The sequence below is a fragment of the Gymnoscopelus braueri genome (assembly GCF_963280865.1).
Source record: "Gymnoscopelus braueri genome assembly, chromosome: 6".
NCBI classification, from domain to species: domain Eukaryota; kingdom Metazoa; phylum Chordata; class Actinopteri; order Myctophiformes; family Myctophidae; genus Gymnoscopelus; species Gymnoscopelus braueri.
This window is the reverse complement of record NC_137607.1, coordinates 968,441-989,325: the sequence shown is the minus strand read 5'-3', so window position 1 is coordinate 989,325 and position 20,885 is coordinate 968,441. Positions and strand designations below refer to the sequence as shown.

The 20,885-nt window shown below is 42.9% G+C and overlaps 1 protein-coding gene across 1 annotated transcript; it reads right to left on the bottom strand.

The window, feature by feature from the left end:
- Positions 1–221: 221 nt before the first annotated feature.
- Positions 222–16,735, bottom strand: serpinc1 (serpin peptidase inhibitor, clade C (antithrombin), member 1; the record flags this gene model as incomplete). The annotated part of the gene is made up of 10 exons (XM_080429907.1): positions 222–844; positions 1,752–1,816; positions 2,178–2,355; positions 2,881–3,099; positions 3,367–3,504; positions 3,895–4,110; positions 4,561–4,761; positions 11,412–11,537; positions 16,333–16,368; positions 16,640–16,735. 10 exons carry the CDS (start codon positions 16,733–16,735, stop codon positions 674–676), a joined length of 1,446 nt encoding a protein of 481 aa, XP_080286033.1. The 3' UTR covers positions 222–673.
- Between the last annotated feature and the right edge of the window lie 4,150 nt (positions 16,736–20,885).

The window sequence follows — 20,885 nt, the reverse complement described above, 5'->3', positions numbered from 1 at the left end:
TTCAAAGACAGTGTGTGTATCTGTGTTACTGGCGGTGAAGTAACTAAGTACATTTACTGAAGTACTTTTTTTAACATAGTTTTGCCATACTTGAGTATTTCAATTGTCTTGAAACTTTGTACTTCTACTCCACTACATCTCAGAGAGAAATTAACGTTTTACTGCACTACACATATTTAACAGTTTTAGTTACTGTCTTAAAATCTGAAATCATTGTAATTATACCCCCATAACATTATATGATTCTGAAATGGCCATGCTGCAAAATGACAACTTTTAGGCCTACTAAATATCATGATGCTAATAATACTTCTGCACTTTGACTGCAGGAATTTGTACTTGTAACAAAGTATTTTTACACTTTAGTATTGCTGAAGTCTTGAGTACTTCTTCCACCACTGGTTAGCGGTTAGCGGTGGTGCTAAAGGTTAGCGGTTAGCGCTACAGGTTAGCAGGTGTCAGCTGGTAAACGGTTGGCACTACATGCTAGCAGGGGTCAGCTGGTGGTGCTACAGGTTAGTGGTTAGCGGTGGTGCGACAGGTTAGTGGTTAGCGGTGGTGCTAGGCTACATGCTAGCAGGGTTAGTGGTACTGACTGGTTAGCGGTTAGCGGTGGTGCTACAGGTTAGTGGTGGGTGGTTAGCGGTGGTGCTACAGGTTAGCGGGTTAGCGGCTAACAGGGGTCAGCCACACGTCCAGTGAACAGCAGACTGTTGATGATAGACTCTCTGATCAGCAGCAGGAAGGGCCGGTTGGCCACAAACAGCTCTCTGTCCAGATTGATGGAGCGACCGACCGCGACCACCGCCGTGGCTGCTGCTGCCTCACTGCCTTCCTCGTTCACCTGCAAACACCATTTATAATGTATTCATTTACCAGACGCTCTTTATGCAGAGTGACTTACAATAAATAAGGTAAACACACACATAGAACGTAGAGAGACAGTAGCCTGGCATCCAGACTGCTTCGCAACGTTCGGCGGATTTATTTTTCTCACTCGCTATACAGTCTGGAACGCCTCCTATCTCTGTGCACAGCACGGGTGAAAACGACTCGCGGCTTCTGATTGGTCTTTAGGGGGGGGGGGGGCGGGACCAGTGTTGTCCAATGTAAAACTCGAGTCACTTCCTGACTTGCCTACGTAATTGAAATAGGAGTCAAATAGGAGGCTGTTCAGACTGATGAGTAAATCAGCCAAACGTAGTGAATCAGGCTGGATCCAGGCTAGAGACAGTGTAGTGTCTCAGTAAACTATAGGATCATAGAATACAGAGACAGTGTAGTGTCTCAGTAAACTATAGGATCATAGAATACAGAGACAGTGTAGTGTCTCTATAAACTAAGATCACAGGTAAACCATGAACCTAGCAGTGGCGGAACAACTCAAAGCTGCGCGCGTGCGCGTGCACAGGCCGTGCACGTGCGCTGAGCGCACGGACAGATTGTGTAACTTTTTTTACAAAGCAATTACAACATTACATACATTTTTGGTGGAGTCTGAAGAAGTGAGTCTTCACGCACGTACGCACACACACACACACACACACACACCACACCACACCACACCACACCACACCACACCACATACATACATACATACATACATACATACATACATACATACATACATACATACATACATACATACATACATACATACATACATACATACATACATACATACATACATACATACATACATACATACATACATACATACATACACATACACACACACACAGTGCTCATACCTCTAGGAAAGCTTTATGATAAGCTTCTGAGATGTGAAGTTCATTCCCATCGTCCTCCAACATCCCTGAAACACACAGGTCAGAGGTCAACACAGGTCACACAGGTCAGTCAGTCAGTCAGTCTAGAGCGTGGATTCTGTGGAACTGTAGATATTTGCGCGACTGACGAAAACAGAAGTGAGCCAGACAAGTTACTTAGTTATCAGTTATAGTTAGTTATAGTTGAGGGTTAAAAAGGTCAGTCAGTTACCTGGTAAACTGACAGTTTGAGGGTCAAACAGGTCATTTAGTTACCTGGTAGGCTGGCTGTAAGAGGGTCAAACAGGTCATTTAGTTACCTGGTAGGCTGGCTGTAAGAGGGTCAAACAGGTCATTTAGTTACCTGGTAGGCTGGCTGTAAGAGGGTCAAACAGGTCATTTAGTTACCTGGTAGGCTGGCTGTAAGAGGGTCAAACAGGTCGGTCAGACCCATGGCCTGTAGTTTGTCCTTCAGACTGAAGTTGTCTTCGATGCGGAAGCGAGGAATCTGGACCGACACCGTGACCTCTGGCCTCATCCCATCCAACCAACCAGACAGCTTCTGCAGGTCCAGACCCGCCTCTATCTGAAGATATGAATATTAATATTACATCTATCTATTAACATTAACTGACATTAACATTAAAACATTACATTATGTTATAGGTCCAGACACGCCTCTATCTGAAGATATGAATATTAATATTACATCTATCTATTAACATTAACTGACATTAACATTACATTATATTATAGGTCCAGACACGCCTCTATCTGGAGGTATTAAACATTAAAGTACATTTATAAAGTCTGATTGATTGATTGATTGAGCAGTTTATTGAAAATGAATTCAAAAGGCTAAATACACAAGAAAGCCATGGTGATGTTCTCTGTAGAGAGGGTGTGGTTAACTGTGTGAGGGGCGTGTCTTTAGCGGGTGGGTGTGGTTACCTGTGTGAGGGGCGTGTCTTTAGCAGGTGGGTGTGGTTACCTGTGTGAGGGGCGTGTCTTTAGCAGGTGGCCGTGGTTACCTGTGCGAGGGGTGTGTCTTTAGCAGGTGGGCGTGTTTACCTGTGCGAGGGGTGTGTCTTTAGCAGGTGGGCGTGGTTACCTGTGCGAGGGGCGTGTCTTTAGCAGGCAGGATGATCACCATAGTGATGTCCTCTCCGCGGTAGGGCAGCTCTAGCAGCTGGACCTTGTCGTCATGGTAATGCGCGTAGCGGAACTTAGCTTCCTGGTACATCATGTGAACCGGACAGTCTCCGCCCCCTCCCAGGTAGAACTCTGACTTAAACACATTGTCCTTATCAAACTTACTCTTCCACTGACCCTGGAGAGAGAGAGAGAGAGACAGACAGACAGACAGACAGACAGACAGGCAGACAGACAGACAGACAGAGTTAACCATAGTGTCTACTACCTTAACCCATTAAGACCGGGGAAGAATCTGTGTCATTTTTAGATTTCTTTGTGCCGCGATATCAGCTTGTAGATCTGCTATTTTTGAAAAATCTTGAAAATGTGTGCAAATCTTGGAATATCATTATTATTATACATATATACAATTATAATACAATTATAGCGCCCCCTACTGTACCTTAAAGTAGATGGTGTTCACTAGGACCAGCACGGTGTTGGGGTCTAGCGCCCCCTCTGGCAGGGTGTTCTGGATGCGGCTCTCCGTCTTGTTGGAGATCCACTCGTTGATGGTGAGCCGGGCCTGCTCTGGATCCCCCTGGTGGCACAACCGCATCATGACATGGTGTTAACTTCCATTCTCTGTGTTTGTCTATATGGAAGAACCGCTCAAACATGAATGCTGCAGAATCCTAGCGCTCCAGTTTATTTAAAAACGCAACAAAACGTTGTCAGAAAGGGTTATTTATCAACTGTAAAATACATAAATGAATACATTTCTGGTGCCTACGTCCTTTTGCCGTGAGTGTCGGGGGCAGACACTCACGAATACTAAAAAAGGTAGAAAAAAAAAGGTAGAAAAATATACCAGGGAAATATTATATAATTTGTTTTACAGCTTTTATAATAATACTACATAATTATTGTTTAATAGTAAATAATAACTTTTATAATACTAAATAACTGACATCATGAACAACTGTCTGACCTTGAAGTCGAGCGGCAGCAGCTTGGCTCCGTAGACGGTCTGGCTGATGTTCTGGTACGTCTGGTTGAAGGTCAGACTCTTGTCTCCAAACAGCCGGTTGGCAGAAACCAGCTCCGTCGTCTCGTCCTTCTTACGATAAAGACGGCAGTTCAGCTTCGCGAAGAAGAAATGCACCTGATCCGACGTCTTCTCTTTGATGGTGTCGAACTCAAACACCTGCCAGAACACAATGCAATGTTAACACACAACTATGAAACACAATAGGGCATAGCAGTGGCGGCCATTTTCTGGTTCCACTTCAAAATAGTCAATGCATTTTTCCCATTGACATTTCCAAAAATATTTATATCAATTATTTTAAGCCTAGAATCAAGCCATCCAGGGTCCTGGTGAATCATGACCATTAAACATTCGATTCTGTGAAAAAAACTTTTTGAAAACGGCAAAACAAAGGGTATTTATTAAATATAGTATATCATATAATTAAATATAAAATAAATAAAAAATCACAGAAAAAAATGTTTTTTTTTCTGTGATTTGTTTTACTTTAACTCTGATAGTGTTAGGGACCAAAAGGACCCTTACTAATAATGACTTTGATCATCTGCTCCAGAGTGTTGTCACAGGCTCATAGAGTAATGTAATATTGTAATAAAGTATTAATACTTTCATAATCTGCTCCAGAGTGTTGTCACAGGCTCCTAGCTTGGTCATGGCGAAGGCTGTGGATACGCTGAGTGGAGACATGAAGATGTTGCTGTGGCTCCCCCTGGTGGAGGCCAGCTGTCGGTACAGGGCCAGAGCGAAGCGGCTGTTGGCTTTAGAGAGCTGCCACACCCTGGGGTTAGTGGAGGCTGGGATCTGCTCTGCTGCCCCCTACAGGACATAAAGAGTAATACATGAATAATGTGTAGAGGCTGGGATCTGCTCTGCTGCCCCCTAGAGGACATAAATAATAATATCATCATCATCATCATCATCATCATCCAATAATGAAACAAAGCTCTGTGCGTCTGTGTGCTGCTGTCTGTTGTCTGTGTGCTGTTGTCTGTTGTCTGTGTGCTGCTGTCTGTTGTCTGTGTGCTGCTGTCTGTTGTCTGTGTGCTGTTGTCTGTTGTCTGTGTGCTGCTGTCTGTTGTCTGTGTGCTGTTGTCTGTTGTCTGTGTGCTGCTGTCTGTTGTCTGTGTGCTGTTGTCTGTTGTCTGTGTGCTGCTGTCTGTTGTCTGTGTGCTGCTGTCTGTTGTCTGTGTGCTGCTGTCTGTTGTCTGTGTGCTGCTGTCTGTTGTCTGTGTGCTGCTGTCTGTTGTCTGTGTGCTGCTGTCTGTTGTCTGTGTGCTGCTGTCTGTTGTCTGTGTGCTGCTGTCTGTTGTCTGTGTGCTGCTGTCTGTTGTCTGTGTGCTGCTATCTGTTGTCTGTGTGCTGCTGTCTGTTGTCTGTGTGCTGCTGTCTGTTGTCTGTGTGCTGCTGTCTGTTGTCTGTGTGCTGCTGTCTGTTGTCTGTGTGCTGCTGTCTGTTGTCTGTGTGCTGCTGTCTGTTGTCTGTGTGCTGCTGTCTGTTGTCTGTGTGCTGCTGTCTGTTGTCTGTGTGCTGCTGTCTGTTGTCTGTGTGCTGCTGTCTGTTGTCTGTGTGCTGCTGTCTGTTGTCTGTGTGCTGCTATCTGTTGTCTGTGTGCTGCTGTCTGTTGTCTGTGTGCTGCTGTCTGTTGTCTGTGTGCTGCTGTCTGTTGTCTGTGTGCTGCTGTCTGTTGTCTGTGTGCTGTTGTCTGTTGTCTGTGTGCTGCTGTCTGTTGTCTGTGTGCTGCTGTCTGTTGTCTGTGCTGCTGTCTGTTGTCTGTGTGCTGCTGTCTGTTGTCTGTGTGCTGCTGTCTGTTGTCTGTGTGCTGCTGTCTGTTGTCTGTGTGCTGCTGTCTGTTGTCTGTGCTGCTGTCTGTTGTCTGTGTGCTGCTGTCTGTTGTCTGTGTGCTGCTGTCTGTTGTCTGTGTGCTGCTGTCTGTTGTCTGTGTGCTGCTGTCTGTTGTCTGTGTGCTGTTGTCTGTTGTCTGTGTGCTGCTGTCTGTTGTCTGTGTGCTGCTGTCTGTTGTCTGTGTGCTGCTGTCTGTTGTCTGTGCTGCTGTCTGTTGTCTGTGTGCTGCTGTCTGTTGTCTGTGTGCTGCTGTCTGTTGTCTGTGTGCTGCTGTCTGTTGTCTGTGTGCTGCTGTCTGTTGTCTGTGTGCTGTTGTCTGTTGTCTGTGTGCTGCTGTCTGTTGTCTGTGTGCTGCTGTCTGTTGTCTGTGTGCTGCTGTCTGTTGTCTGTGTGCTGCTGTCTGTTGTCTGTGTGCTGTTGTCTGTTGTCTGTGTGCTGCTGTCTGTTGTCTGTGTGCTGCTGTCTGTTGTCTGTGTGCTGCTGTCTGTTGTCTGTGTGCTGCTGTCTGTTGTCTGTGTGCTGTTGTCTGTTGTCTGTGTGGTGTGCTGCTGTCTGTTGTCTGTGTGCTGCTGTCTGTTGTCTGTGCTGCTGTCTGTTGTCTGTGTGCTGCTGTCTGTTGTCTGTGTGCTGCTGTCTGTTGTCTGTGTGCTGCTGTCTGTTGTCTGTGTGCTGCTGTCTGTTGTCTGTGTGCTGCTGTCTGTTGTCTGTGTGCTGTTGTCTGTTGTCTGTGTGCTGCTGTCTGTTGTCTGTGTGCTGCTGTCTGTTGTCTGTGTGCTGCTGTCTGTTGTCTGTGCTGCTGTCTGTTGTCTGTGTGCTGCTGTCTGTTGTCTGTGTGCTGCTGTCTGTTGTCTGTGTGCTGCTGTCTGTTGTCTGTGTGCTGCTGTCTGTTGTCTGTGTGCTGCTGTCTGTTGTCTGTGTGCTGCTGTCTGTTGTCTGTGTGCTGCTGTCTGTTGTCTGTGTGCTGCTGTCTGTTGCACGGAACACACAGACGCCCGTTTTTCACTTCCCCCAAAGCCAAAGGTCAAAGGACAAAAAAGGAAAGTTTATTAGCGTTTTTATGTAAAATAATGTCCCCCGAGCTATGGGTCTGTGCACAGAGCATAACCCAACCTGCACACACTGTGGGTGCTCATATCTCCAGACTGTGGGTGCTCATATCTCCAGACTGTGGGTGCTCATATCTCCACACTGTGGGTGCTCATATCTCCACACTGTGGGTGCTCATATCCCCACACTGTGGGTGCTCATATCTCCAGACTGTGGGTGCTCATATCTCCACACTGTGGGTGCTCATATCTCCAGACTGTGGGTGCTCACTGTGGGTGCTCATATCTCCAGACTGTGGGTGCTCATATCTCCAGACTGTGGGTGCTCATATCTCCAGACTGTGGGTGCTCATATCTCCAGACTGTGGGTGCTCATATCTCCACACTGTGGGTGCTCATATCTCCAGACTGTGGGTGCTCATGTCTCCAGACTGTGGGTGCTCATATCTCCAGACTGTGGGTGCTCATGTCTCCAGACTGTGGGTGCTCATATCTCCAGACTGTGGGTGCTCATGTCTCCAGACTGTGGGTGCTCATATCTCCAGACTGTGGGTGCTCATATCTCCAGACTGTGGGTGCTCATGTCTCCAGACTGTGGGTGCTCATATCTCCAGACTGTGGGTGCTCATATCTCATTGATAGAACTGCGTGAACTATAGACGTTGTCTGAACCTGTTTGTTTAATCCTAGACCTGTGGAGCAGCATTGTCTGACCGTCTGACAGGCATCTGGACACGATGTATCCACTCCAACATGTATATCTAATCATTTTTATCCCTCGATTTTTGTAAACCTTTTTCTTTCCCCCGGTGCCAATTTGCTAAGTGATCCTGGGCAGCCAGCCTAGGGAGGCCAGGGCCGAGCTCATGCCTCCTTCAATGCATGAGAGCCAACTGACCTTCTTGTCACCTGACAGGGGAGAGTTTCCCTGGTTGGACGTAGCGTGTGGAAGGAACACGTTATTCCAACCAGTTCCTTTCCCCTCCATCAGGCGCCCCGGCTGACCAGGGGGAGGCAGTATAGTGACCAGGATTACTGTAAACTCCTCACAGAGTAGGCCCTTTCACCAACCCCACCTAGGGTATGGGCGCTGATGACGCGGAGGAGAAGACACGCCCCCAGCGCCCACAGCGTCCCCGGCGGGAATCGAACCCAGGACCTTCTAGCTGTGAGGCGACAGCGCTACCGACTGCGCCACCGTGAGGTCTCCAAAACCTATATAGCCTACAGTAGTGTGTCCTATGGAGTTACCAGGGTTACAGTAGCGTGTCCTATGGAGTTACCAGGGTTACAGTAGCGTGTCCTATGGAGTTACCAGGGTTACAGTAGCGTGTCCTATGGAGTTACCAGGGTTACAGTAGCGTGTCCTATGGAGTTACCAGGGTTACAGTAGCGTGTCCTATGGAGTTACCAGGGTTACAGTAGCGTGTCCTATGGAGTTACCAGGGTTACAGTAGCGTGTCCTATGGACTTACCTGGGTTACAGTAGCGTGTCCTATGGAGTTACCAGGGTTACAGTAGCGTGTCCTATGGAGTTACCAGGGTTACAGTAGCGTGTCCTATGGAGTTACCAGGGTTACAGTAGCGTGTCCTATGGAGTTACCAGGGTTACAGTAGCGTGTCCTATGGAGTTACCAGGGTTACAGTAGCGTGTCCTATGGAGTTACCAGGGTTACAGTAGCGTGTCCTATGGAGTTACCAGGGTTACAGTAGCGTGTCCTATGGACTTACCTGGGTTACAGTAGCGTGTCCTATGGAGTTACCAGGGTTACAGTAGCGTGTCCTATGGAGTTACCAGGGTTACAGTAGCGTGTCCTATGGAGTTACCAGGGTTACAGTAGCGTGTCCTATGGAGTTACCAGGGTTACAGTAGCGTGTCCTATGGAGTTACCAGGGTTACAGTAGCGTGTCCTATGGAGTTACCAGGGTTACAGTAGCGTGTCCTATGGAGTTACCAGGGTTACAGTAGCGTGTCCTATGGACTTACCTGGGTTACAGTAGCGTGTCCTATGGAGTTACCTGGGTTACAGTAGCGTGTCCTATGGAGTTACCAGGGTTACAGTAGCGTGTCCTATGGAGTTACCAGGGTTACAGTAGCGTGTCCTATGGAGTTACCAGGGTTACAGTAGCGTGTCCTATGGAGTTACCAGGGTTACAGTAGCGTGTCCTATGGAGTTACCAGGGTTACAGTAGCGTGTCCTATGGACTTACCTGGGTTACAGTAGCGTGTCCTATGGAGTTACCAGGGTTACAGTAGCGTGTCCTATGGAGTTACCAGGGTTACAGTAGCGTGTCCTATGGAGTTACCAGGGTTACAGTAGCGTGTCCTATGGAGTTACCAGGGTTACAGTAGCGTGTCCTATGGAGTTACCAGGGTTACAGTAGCGTGTCCTATGGAGTTACCAGGGTTACAGTAGCGTGTCCTATGGAGTTACCAGGGTTACAGTAGCGTGTCCTATGGAGTTACCAGGGTTACAGTAGCGTGTCCTATGGACTTACCTGGGTTACAGTAGCGTGTCCTATGGAGTTACCAGGGTTACAGTAGCGTGTCCTATGGAGTTACCAGGGTTACAGTAGCGTGTCCTATGGAGTTACCAGGGTTACAGTAGCGTGTCCTATGGAGTTACCAGGGTTACAGTAGCGTGTCCTATGGAGTTACCAGGGTTACAGTAGCGTGTCCTATGGAGTTACCAGGGTTACAGTAGCGTGTCCTATGGACTTACCTGGGTTACAGTAGCGTGTCCTATGGAGTTACCAGGGTTACAGTAGCGTGTCCTATGGAGTTACCAGGGTTACAGTAGCGTGTCCTATGGAGTTACCAGGGTTACAGTAGCGTGTCCTATGGAGTTACCAGGGTTACAGTAGCGTGTCCTATGGAGTTACCAGGGTTACAGTAGCGTGTCCTATGGACTTACCTGGGTTACAGTAGCGTGTCCTATGGAGTTACCTGGGTTACAGTAGCGTGTCCTATGGAGTTACCAGGGTTACAGTAGCGTGTCCTATGGAGTTACCAGGGTTACAGTAGCGTGTCCTATGGAGTTACCTGGGTTACAGTAGCGTGTCCTATGGAGTTACCAGGGTTACAGTAGCGTGTCCTATGGAGTTACCAGGGTTACAGTAGCGTGTCCTATGGAGTTACCAGGGTTACAGTAGCGTGTCCTATGGAGTTACCAGGGTTACAGTAGCGTGTCCTATGGAGTTACCAGGGTTACAGTAGCGTGTCCTATGGAGTTACCAGGGTTACAGTAGCGTGTCCTATGGAGTTACCAGGGTTACAGTAGCGTGTCCTATGGAGTTACCAGGGTTACAGTAGCGTGTCCTATGGAGTTACCTGGGTTACAGTAGCGTGTCCTATGGAGTTACCAGGGTTACAGTAGCGTGTCCTATGGACTTACCTGGGTTACAGTAGCGTGTCCTATGGAGTTACCAGGGTTACAGTAGCGTGTCCTATGGAGTTACCAGGGTTACAGTAGCGTGTCCTATGGAGTTACCAGGGTTACAGTAGCGTGTCCTATGGAGTTACCAGGGTTACAGTAGCGTGTCCTATGGAGTTACCAGGGTTACAGTAGCGTGTCCTATGGACTTACCTGGGTTACAGTAGCGTGTCCTATGGAGTTACCTGGGTTACAGTAGCGTGTCCTATGGAGTTACCAGGGTTACAGTAGCGTGTCCTATGGAGTTACCAGGGTTACAGTAGCGTGTCCTATGGAGTTACCAGGGTTACAGTAGCGTGTCCTATGGAGTTACCAGGGTTACAGTAGCGTGTCCTATGGACTTACCTGGGTTACAGTAGCGTGTCCTATGGAGTTACCTGGGTTACAGTAGCGTGTCCTATGGAGTTACCAGGGTTACAGTAGCGTGTCCTATGGAGTTACCAGGGTTACAGTAGCGTGTCCTATGGAGTTACCTGGGTTACAGTAGCGTGTCCTATGGAGTTACCAGGGTTACAGTAGCGTGTCCTATGGACTTACCAGGGCTACATGACTGCTTAATTTTAGTGTAACTCCAACGCTCACTGCTCGGAATGGGTTAAATAAATTAATATACAAACGCATTCCATTCATGGAGATGTGATTGGTTTCATAATCTGTCAGTCATGTAAAGCTACAAGCCTACGTGACAAAGATTGTACCGTTACGGAATACATGAAAGACAGTTCGGCTTGCAGGTAGTCGCTGTAGGTGATTGTGTGTGTGCGTGTGTGTGTGTGTGTGTGTGTGTGTGTGTGTGTGTGTGTGTGTGTGTGTGTGTGTGTGCGTGCGTGTGTCTTGACAGGCAGCGAGGCGAGCGGGGGAAACTCGTTCTTATTGTCTTAATGCTTTGTTTGGTCGTATTCTGGTTCTTCATGTCATAAAATCGGGCGTTTTGAGGATATTTATTTAAGGGCGTGTTATTTAAATGACGCTCGGTTTCAGCCGTCAGATTTATCAAAGCTCTGACCAAATGTAGGCTAGGATTGGCTGTGTAGGATCGCTTGATAAATGTCACTTGGACTTTGGTGTAAGGCGAAATATAGGCAAAAATATAAGCCGGTTTGTACACTCCATTGATAAATGAGGGCCTAGTCACCTCAGTAGGCCCCTCCTCCTCGTCACTCACCTCAGTAGGCCCCTCCTCCTCATCAGGACTACGGTAGATGCATCTTGGTTCTAACGCCAGATCTTTAGGTTTAGCAACACAGATGTCCTCTAGAGCCTGGAGAGACGGAACACATATATTACACATTATATATATACTACATATATATACACTAATACACCTATATATACCTCTACAGCCTGGAGAGACGGAACACATATATTACACCTTATATATACTACATATATATACTTTATATACATATATATACACCATATATATACTATACATATATATATACACTTATATGTCTACCTCTACAGCCTGGAGAGATGGACAGAACACATATTTATTTACCATATATATACTAAACGAGGGGTGATGCAACTTTGATGATTCCACACTCACTCCAGAGGAACACATTGTATAAACCGTACTTCAACTTTTTTCGCCATTCTGTCACACAAAAGTAGCAAAAATAGCCGATCTACAGGCTATTTTTGCCATTTTTGAATTGGAATCCAGATTTATTTTTGTGCTATTTTTGTAAGTAATTTTTTTTTTTCAAATGCATTTAGTTATACTTTATGAACTTAAATACAAATACATTGGATATAAAAAAGACAATATAATGTTAATACTAGTCATTAAGCTACTAATATAGACTGAAGTAATTAAAGCGGGTCATGTTTACATGTTAGGAATCATAACAGCTGAAATCAATAATATATCACTATTCTGATATTAACCTGTGCCAGTTGCCCATGTATGATATACAGATACTATATACATATATATACATATCCTATATACATATATATACATATACTATACATATACTATATACATATAAATACATATACTATATACATATATATACATATTGTCACAGTCTCAGACTGTGCCCTAGTGTCTAGGTGTTGTATTTCTATGTTGTGTTCTAGTCGTTCTGGTTCTATGTTGTCTTCTCCAGCTGTATCTCATGTGTAATCAGCCCTCATGTGTATATTAGTCTTGTTCCCCAGTCAGTGCTTGTCGGATCATTGTTTGTGTCACATCCTCTGTCTGTATGTTAGTCTGTAATAAAATCCCAATCTTGGGTTTGAACACTACTCTGCCTGGCTGTCTGCATTTGGGTCCTCACCACACCACCAGATCGTGACACATATATATACATATACTATATACATATATATTCATATATATACATATACTATATACATATACTATATACATATATATACACTTCTATATCTACCTCTACACCCTGGAGGGACGGACAGACGGACAGAACACCCAGCAGCAACACACCAAGGATCATCCTGCAGAGACAGACAGACAGACAGACAGACAGACAGACAGACAGGATACCATGAATACTGTATATATCAGAGGTTTTAAACAGGGGACCCTTAGTGGGTCCTCAGAGTTACTATTAATTAACCACTTCAACCCCAGCATCCCTATTCTGAGAACCTTTTAAATAGCAGATCTACAAGCTCACACAACGCCTCGGAGGCTGTTTTCAGTAAAGAGGTTTGGTGTAGAGGGGAAAAAGAGCAGATTAAGTACAGAGTGAAAGGTCAAGTTTACTAAGTATTGATGGTTTACGTGGTTAAATGTCTGAAAATACACATTAATAATAATAATAATATGAATAATATGAATAGTAGTAATATTATTAATAATAATAATAATAATAATACTAGTAATATTAATAATATTAATATTAATAATAATAATAATAATTATAATATTTATAATAATAATAATAAAAATAATAATAATAAAAATAATAATAATAATATTTATAATAATAATAATATTTATAATAATAATAATAATAATAATAATAATAATATTAGCCCAAAGTGCTTTACATCAACAAAAGAAAAATAACACAATATTAAACAAGATTAAAAACAATAAGATCAAAAACATGATCAAGAACAAATTGAAAGGAGAAAAGATCCAAATTAAAACAATACAAGAACAAAACATGACTTTAGAAGGTTTTCAGACTCTAGAACAGGGTGATGTAACTGTGATGATACAGAGGACCACTATATTTACACACTCACTACAGAGACACATTACATATACTGTCTGTTTAATGATGTAGAGGACCTCTATATTTACACACTCACTCCAGAGGAACACATTACATATACTGTCTGTTTAATGATGTAGAGGACCACTATATTTACACACTCACTACAGAGGAACACATTACATATACTGTCTGTTTAATGATGTAGAGGACCACTATATTCACACACTCACTACAGAGACACATTACATATACTGTCTGTTTAATGATGTAGAGGACCACTATATTTACACACTCACTACAGAGACACATTACATATACTGTCTGTTTAATGATGTAGAGGACCTCTATATTAACACACTCACTACAGAGGAACACATTACATATACTGTCTGTTTAATGATGTAGAGGACCTCTATATTAACACACTCACTACAGAGACACATTACATATACTGTCTGTTTAATGATGTAGAGGACCACTATATTTACACACTCACTACAGAGACACATTACATATACTGTCTGTTTAATGATGTAGAGGACCACTATATTTACACACTCACTACAGAGACACATTACATATACTGTCTGTTTAATGATGTAGAGGACCTCTATATTAACACACTCACTACAGAGACACATTACATATACTGTCTGTTTAATGATGTAGAGGACCACTATATTTACACACTCACTACAGAGACACATTACATATACTGTCTGTTTAATGATGTAGAGGACCACTATATTTACACACTCACTACAGAGACACATTACATATACTGTCTGTTTAATGATGTAGAGGACCACTATATTTACACACTCACTACAGAGGAACACATTACAGATACTGTACAGACACTTCTTATCACAGTATTTGAACTCTTTTCGTAAATTAGTGCCATACTTCTATGTTCCATTCTATGTCACACAGAAATAGCAAAAGTAGACGATCTACAAGCTCAAAACGCATCACAGTGCGACGCGTTTTGAGCTTGTAGATCTGCTATATTTTGCCATTTTGTTATTGGAATCCTGATTTTCTTTTTGCTATTTTTTCATTGGACTACTGAAAAGTGAATGTTTTATTTAACTTCAAATGCATTTAGTTATACATATGTAAACTTTATGAACATAATTACAAATACATTGGACATAAAAAAGACAATAGAATGTTAATACTAGTCATTAAGCTACTAATATAGACTGAAGTAATTAAAGTGGGTCATGTTTGCATGTTAGGAATCATAACAGCTGAAATCAATACTATATCACTATTCTGATATTAACCTGTGGGCCACATTAAGTGAAGGTGGAGGCCGCATGTGGCCCCCAGTTGCCCATGTATGATATAGAACTATTCAAACATGTATTAAGCCTATCTTTGTCTCCACCAGAATTGATTGAATATTTTATTAGGCAAAAAATGTAAAACAGCACAGTTACATTTAAAATACTTTGTCTAACAGGTCCGTTCATAAAAGTCCTTGCGGACTTGTTTCCAATGAGGGCCTTGGTATTCAATTCATAGGCATATATAGTGGCACCACAGTTCGAATATCATTACAAAAAAAAACAGCAAAAAAGATATCACTATGTACAACAAAAAAATAAAAAAGAGGGGGAAAATGATATGTACAAGAACAGGGGGGGGGCTCAGCTAAGGGGTCCCTGCTTCATCTTTCTCAGCTAAGGGGTCCCTGCTTCATCTCTCTCTCAGCTAAGGGGGTCCCTGCTTCATCTCTCTCTCAGCTAAGGGGTCCCTGCTTCATCGGTCTCTCAGCTAAGGGGTCCCTGCTTCATCTCTCTCTCAGCTAAGGGGGTCCCTGCTTCATCTCTCTCTCAGCTAAGGGGTCCCTGCTTCATCGGTCTCTCAGCTAAGGGGTCCCTGCTTCATCTCTCTCTCAGCTAAGGGGTCCCTGCTTCATCGGTCTCTCAGCTAAGGGGTCCCTGCTTCATCTTTCTCAGCTAGGGGGTCCCTGCTTCATCTGTCTCTCAGCTAAGGGGTCCCTGCTTCATCTGTCTCTCAGCTAAGGGGTCCCTGTTTCATCTCTCTCTCAGCTAAGGGGTCCCTGCTTCATCTCTCTCTCAGCTAAGGGGTCCCTGCTTCATCTCTCTATCAGCTAAGGGGTCCCTGCTTCATCTCTCTCAGCTAAGGGGTCCCTGCTTCATCTGTCTCTAAGGGGTCCCTGCTTCATCTGTCTCTCAGCTAAGGTGTCCCTGCTTCATCTCTCTCTCAACTAAGGGGTCCCTGCTTCATCTCTCTCTCAGCTAAGGGGTCCCTGCTTCATCTGTCTCTAAGGGGTCCCTGCTTCATCTGTCTCTAAGGGGTCCCTGCTTCATCTGTCTCTCAACTAAGGGGTCCCTGCTTCATCTCTCTGTCAGCTAAGGGGTCCCTGCTTCATCTCTCTCTCTCTAAGGGGTCCCTGCTTCATCTCTCTCAGCTAAGGGGTCCCTGCTTCATCTCTCTCTCTCTAAGGGGTCCCTGCTTCATCTCTCTCAGCTAAGGGGTCCTTGGTCTGAAAATCATTAAATTTTTTCACCATGTTTCTTTTTTGCTTTTATGGGACAAGACAGGACACAGACAAGACTGGGAGTTGACAAAGGGCAACAAGAGACTAACCAAAACAAAAACAGCAAAACAAAACAAAACAAAACAAAACAAAACAAAACAAAACAAAACAAAACAAAACAAAACAAAACAAAACAGGACAGGGGTTTACTCAAACAAGACAGAAGTAGATAGGCATTTGCGTATGCATATACGTAAGCACGTATGAAAACGTATACATACAAACCTACATATATCTACAACCGGGATACAATGAGGCGGGGTTGGCGTAGTGTCAGAGGTGCTCACCTCAGAGAAGGAGTATTTCTTTTCTTTAGGATCAGTCTGGGTCAAGGGACGTGAGGGTGTTAATGAATGAAATAAGTGGTTGCCATCTATCATAAAAAGTGGCAGTTGAGCCTCTTAGAGAGTATTTGACCTTTTCTGATGATAGAAATGACATTAAGTCCTTGAGCCAGGAAGTGGTGGATGGTGGGTTTGGGCCTTTCCAATGCAGGAGAATACGCCTACGGGCAATGAGTGAGGCAAAGGCTAGGACATCACGTTCCTTCCTGGAGAGACCAGCTAGTGTGTGGGGCACCCCAAAAATGGCTACCAAGGGGCATGGGTCAAGGTTGATATTTAGCACTTTGCCTAGCGTGTCGAAGAAATTGGACCAGAAATCGGCCAGCTTGGGACAGGAGAAGAACATGTGGGTGTGGTTGGCAGGTGACAGGCCGCACCTGTCACAGGCATCGCTCGTTCCTGGGAAAAGGTTACTAAGTTTGGCTTTTGTGAAATGAACCCTGTGCAGAATTTTGAACTGGATTAGGCTTAGGCGGGCACAAGATGATGTGTTATTGACCCTGAAGACTGCCTCTTCCCACTGTGCATCTGCCAGGTCAGACTCAAGCTCCGTTTCCCATTTACCTCTGACCCCCGCGAGCGATAACACTTTCAATGATGATATGATGTCGTATAGGGACGAGATCCCGCCTTGAGCTTTAGGAAGAGAAAGTATTTTACTAACCGTTGAGCCTATTGGGGACTGGGGAAAGGGTGTGAAGTGGGTGCAAATGAAAATCATTAAAGACCCCTGGTCTACAACGTCTATTTCTCAAAGTCTACAATACTTGTGGGAACATTTGGCCTCTTAAGTATAGTAATAGTAAGCGCACGCACACACACACACACACACACACACACACACACACACACACACACACACACACACACACACACACACACACACACACACAATTTATTTATGTCCACATAATAAGTACAGGATGTACAAAGGACATAAACACTGCCAGTGCAGTCAGATGAAGGGAAAACAGTTAGTTACAAAGCGTATGTAAAGCAGAGCATTGTTACATACAAAACAAAAGATGGCATACTTGTCGAACACAGCGGACAACAATCATGGGTAAAGGAAACAGCGTCTCCTCCAAATAGAGCGTCTTCCTATAATAGCTGATATAGAGCAGTACCTTGCTAATTGTTTAGCCCTCCTTTTGGAGAGGCCGGCCATTTGAAGGCCCCTCACAACCAACTTGTGCCCTATAGACTACCAAAGATAAAAACCAAAAGTTTACATCTGTAGCCTAGCTGAGAGATGGTCTGCTCTAGCTGATGGTATTTTAGCACTTTGGTTAGGAAGGCTTCCTCTAAGCTGTAATCAAAAGTACAGCCGACCTCGAGAATGAACACCTCCCTATGGTTTTCATTAACAACAATGACATCAGGGGTGTTAGCTGAAATGTTAGAGAACACAGAATCATCGTTACACAGGTTAAACATGCTCGGCTTCACAGTAGAATGCTTATACAGCATGATGGAGGACCTGAAAATAGAAGTGATATCTTTTGATATTAAATCCACTATTCTGTCATGCCTACTTATGTAGAGTCCCCTGTATACATGGCACCCATTTAAGATGTGGGACATGGTTTCAGCTATTTGTTCATGACCATGATGTATACAGTGAGGAGCATGGTTGCCTGGAAACCAGATGGAGAGGTTAAGTTTAGATGGTAAAACCTGCAACCTCGCTTTCAGAGTAAAGATAATAATGCATTCGTCTAAAGCAACATTTTTTAGCACAGAGTGCGAGACAGAATGGTCCGCAGCGGGGAGACATGCAGTCTTCAGAAAGACAGACAGAATGGTCCGCAGCAGGGAGACATGCAGTTTTCCCTTGCAGTCTTAGCTCGGTCCAGTGTTGCCGCTGCCTTTGCTGTTGTGCCCATAAGAGGCGACCTCAGGCATTAGTCAGTGGGAGTTGGTGTTCTGCTCCACACACAGTCATAGATGCTCTGACAGAGATACTGGGGTCAGATATAAAGTCCTCCGAGACAGCCATCGCCTCTGAGTTAGACCCTACCCACTTCAAGGTAACATCAGCCCAACAGCACAGATCGTTTAAGTCCGGCCAGTCTGACCACACACCCCACACACACACACACACACACACACACACACACACACACACACACACACACACACACACACACACACACACCTCTAAACAAACAATGACACACACACAACAGTCAGTGTTGTTTCTGCTTATTATTTACAAGCAACAATCAAATGTTTCTTTCTGTAATAAATCAGCAAAAATCTTCCAAAGGCTGATTGGTTTATCATTTAAAATAAATCATTTCAAAGAGTTTGATGTTTTAAACAAAGCCAAGAGACACTGAAACATTTATGAAAGAACGTAGTTTTCAGAAGTATAACGTGGCTCAATAAAATACTTTATTAATAAATATATCATATTTTAACTGAGTTAAAAAGCTTTACGTTGCGACTAAACTTTGTGGCTGAGTAAGAGTTACTTATTTAAATTGAACATTTATTTCTCTAAATATCCTTACGGATTATGCAACAATGTAGCTTCACTACTGATACTGAGTATCAATACTGCTGATACTGAGTATCAATACTGCTGATACTGAGTATTAATACTGCTGATACTGAGTATCAATACTAGTGATACTGAGTATCAATACTGTACTTGTTCAATATAAACTAAATCAAATCAATAGTGGACTCGACAGACATTCAGCATTAGAGATTAATCACTTAAGCCCTATTTTATGATTCTATTCAGATATGTCACATTATGACACATTGTAGATCTACTGTCTTATTCAGATATGTCACATTATGACACATTGTAGATCTATACTGTCTTATTCATATATGTCACATTATGACACATTGTAGATCTATACTGTCTTATTCAGATATGTCACATTATGACACATTGTAGATCTATACTGTCTATTTTGGGAACAAAAATGTGAACATCTTTTAAACGGCTTCGCCAAAAGTAGGCGATCTATGCGCTTTGAGCTTGTAGATCTGCTATTCTTGCCGAATGTTCATGTGGTTAATGAATAACTCCATCTGGAGCCAGTCTGTTCAGGTGAAACGTTGTGTCAGTGAGGCTTTATTTCTACAACCTGAAACACTGATGAATAATCTTCTTTTCTTTTTTCCACCATCATGTGTCATTCATCCACTTCAACTTCAATCATTCAAGACTTTCCTCATAATACCTGAACAATTAAAAACAAAACTAATAATAATAATAATACATTTTATTTATAACACACTTTACATTCTCATGAATCTCAGAGCTACAGATTAAAGGCATAAACACATCATAGACAACAAAACAATTACAAGAGACCCAACTAGGCTAAACTATAGGGACACAATTAGACATTAAAACTCAGTACAAACTAAGTAGAAATTAAACTTAAACTAGTCATTTCCTAAAACTAGCTGATTGATATCCTATAGTTTCTGAGAGCAACACAGTCCATTGACACTTTTAAAATGGGCCTAAAAACCTTTCTTTTTAACAAGGCATTTGCCTAGATAGAGATGTAGTTGTTTTATCTTTTTAAACTTCTACTGTTTTGATGACTTGATTTGAAGTTTATTAATTTCACTGTTTTATTATTATTGTTGTTGTTTTCTTCTTTATTTGTTGTTTTTTAACCTGTAGCACTTTGAGATTTGTTTCAAATATAAAGTGCGTTACAAATAAAATGTAGTATTTATTATTATTCTTTGAGGCATTTATCTGACTCTTATTAACCTTGTTGTTTATTGACTAGAGTTCATGTTTACTCTGACCTCATGCTTCGTCTGCTAAATGCCTCCATCCTAAAACAATGTAATGTTAATGCACTATTAGTACAACAATGTAATGTATGCACTATTAGTAAAACTAGTAAAACGAACTAGTGAAAAACTAAGTATTTATGCTCTATTAGTAAAACTAACTAGTGAAATCCATCAGCAGAATGGAAAACTAAGTCTAAACTAACAGTAATATGTCTATGTTATGTTATGTCTAACTATGTATAGTATAACAGCTGAGGAACAGACAGGTTGATTTAAGATCAGAACAGTTTAGGATAAATATTTAGTATTAATATAATAAAAGTGTTCCAGAGCTGACAATACATATATAATAATACATGATAAAGTAATAAATATAACAGAGCCAGTGGTGGAAAGTAACATTTACTCAAGTACTGTACTTAAGTACAATTTTGAGGAATTTTTACTTAACTGGAGTATTTCCAATTTCCAGTACTTTTACTTCTACTACATCTCAGAGGCAAATATTATACTTTTACTACAATTATTGACAACTTTAGTTACTAGTTACTTTGTACATTTTGATTATTATTACAAAACATACATTAACCACTTCAGCCCTACATACATTTAAAAAATCATTTGAAAATAGCAGATCTACAAGCTCACAATGTGTCGTGATGCAACACATTGTGAGCTTGTAGATCTGCTATTTTCAAATGATTTTTTATAAATCA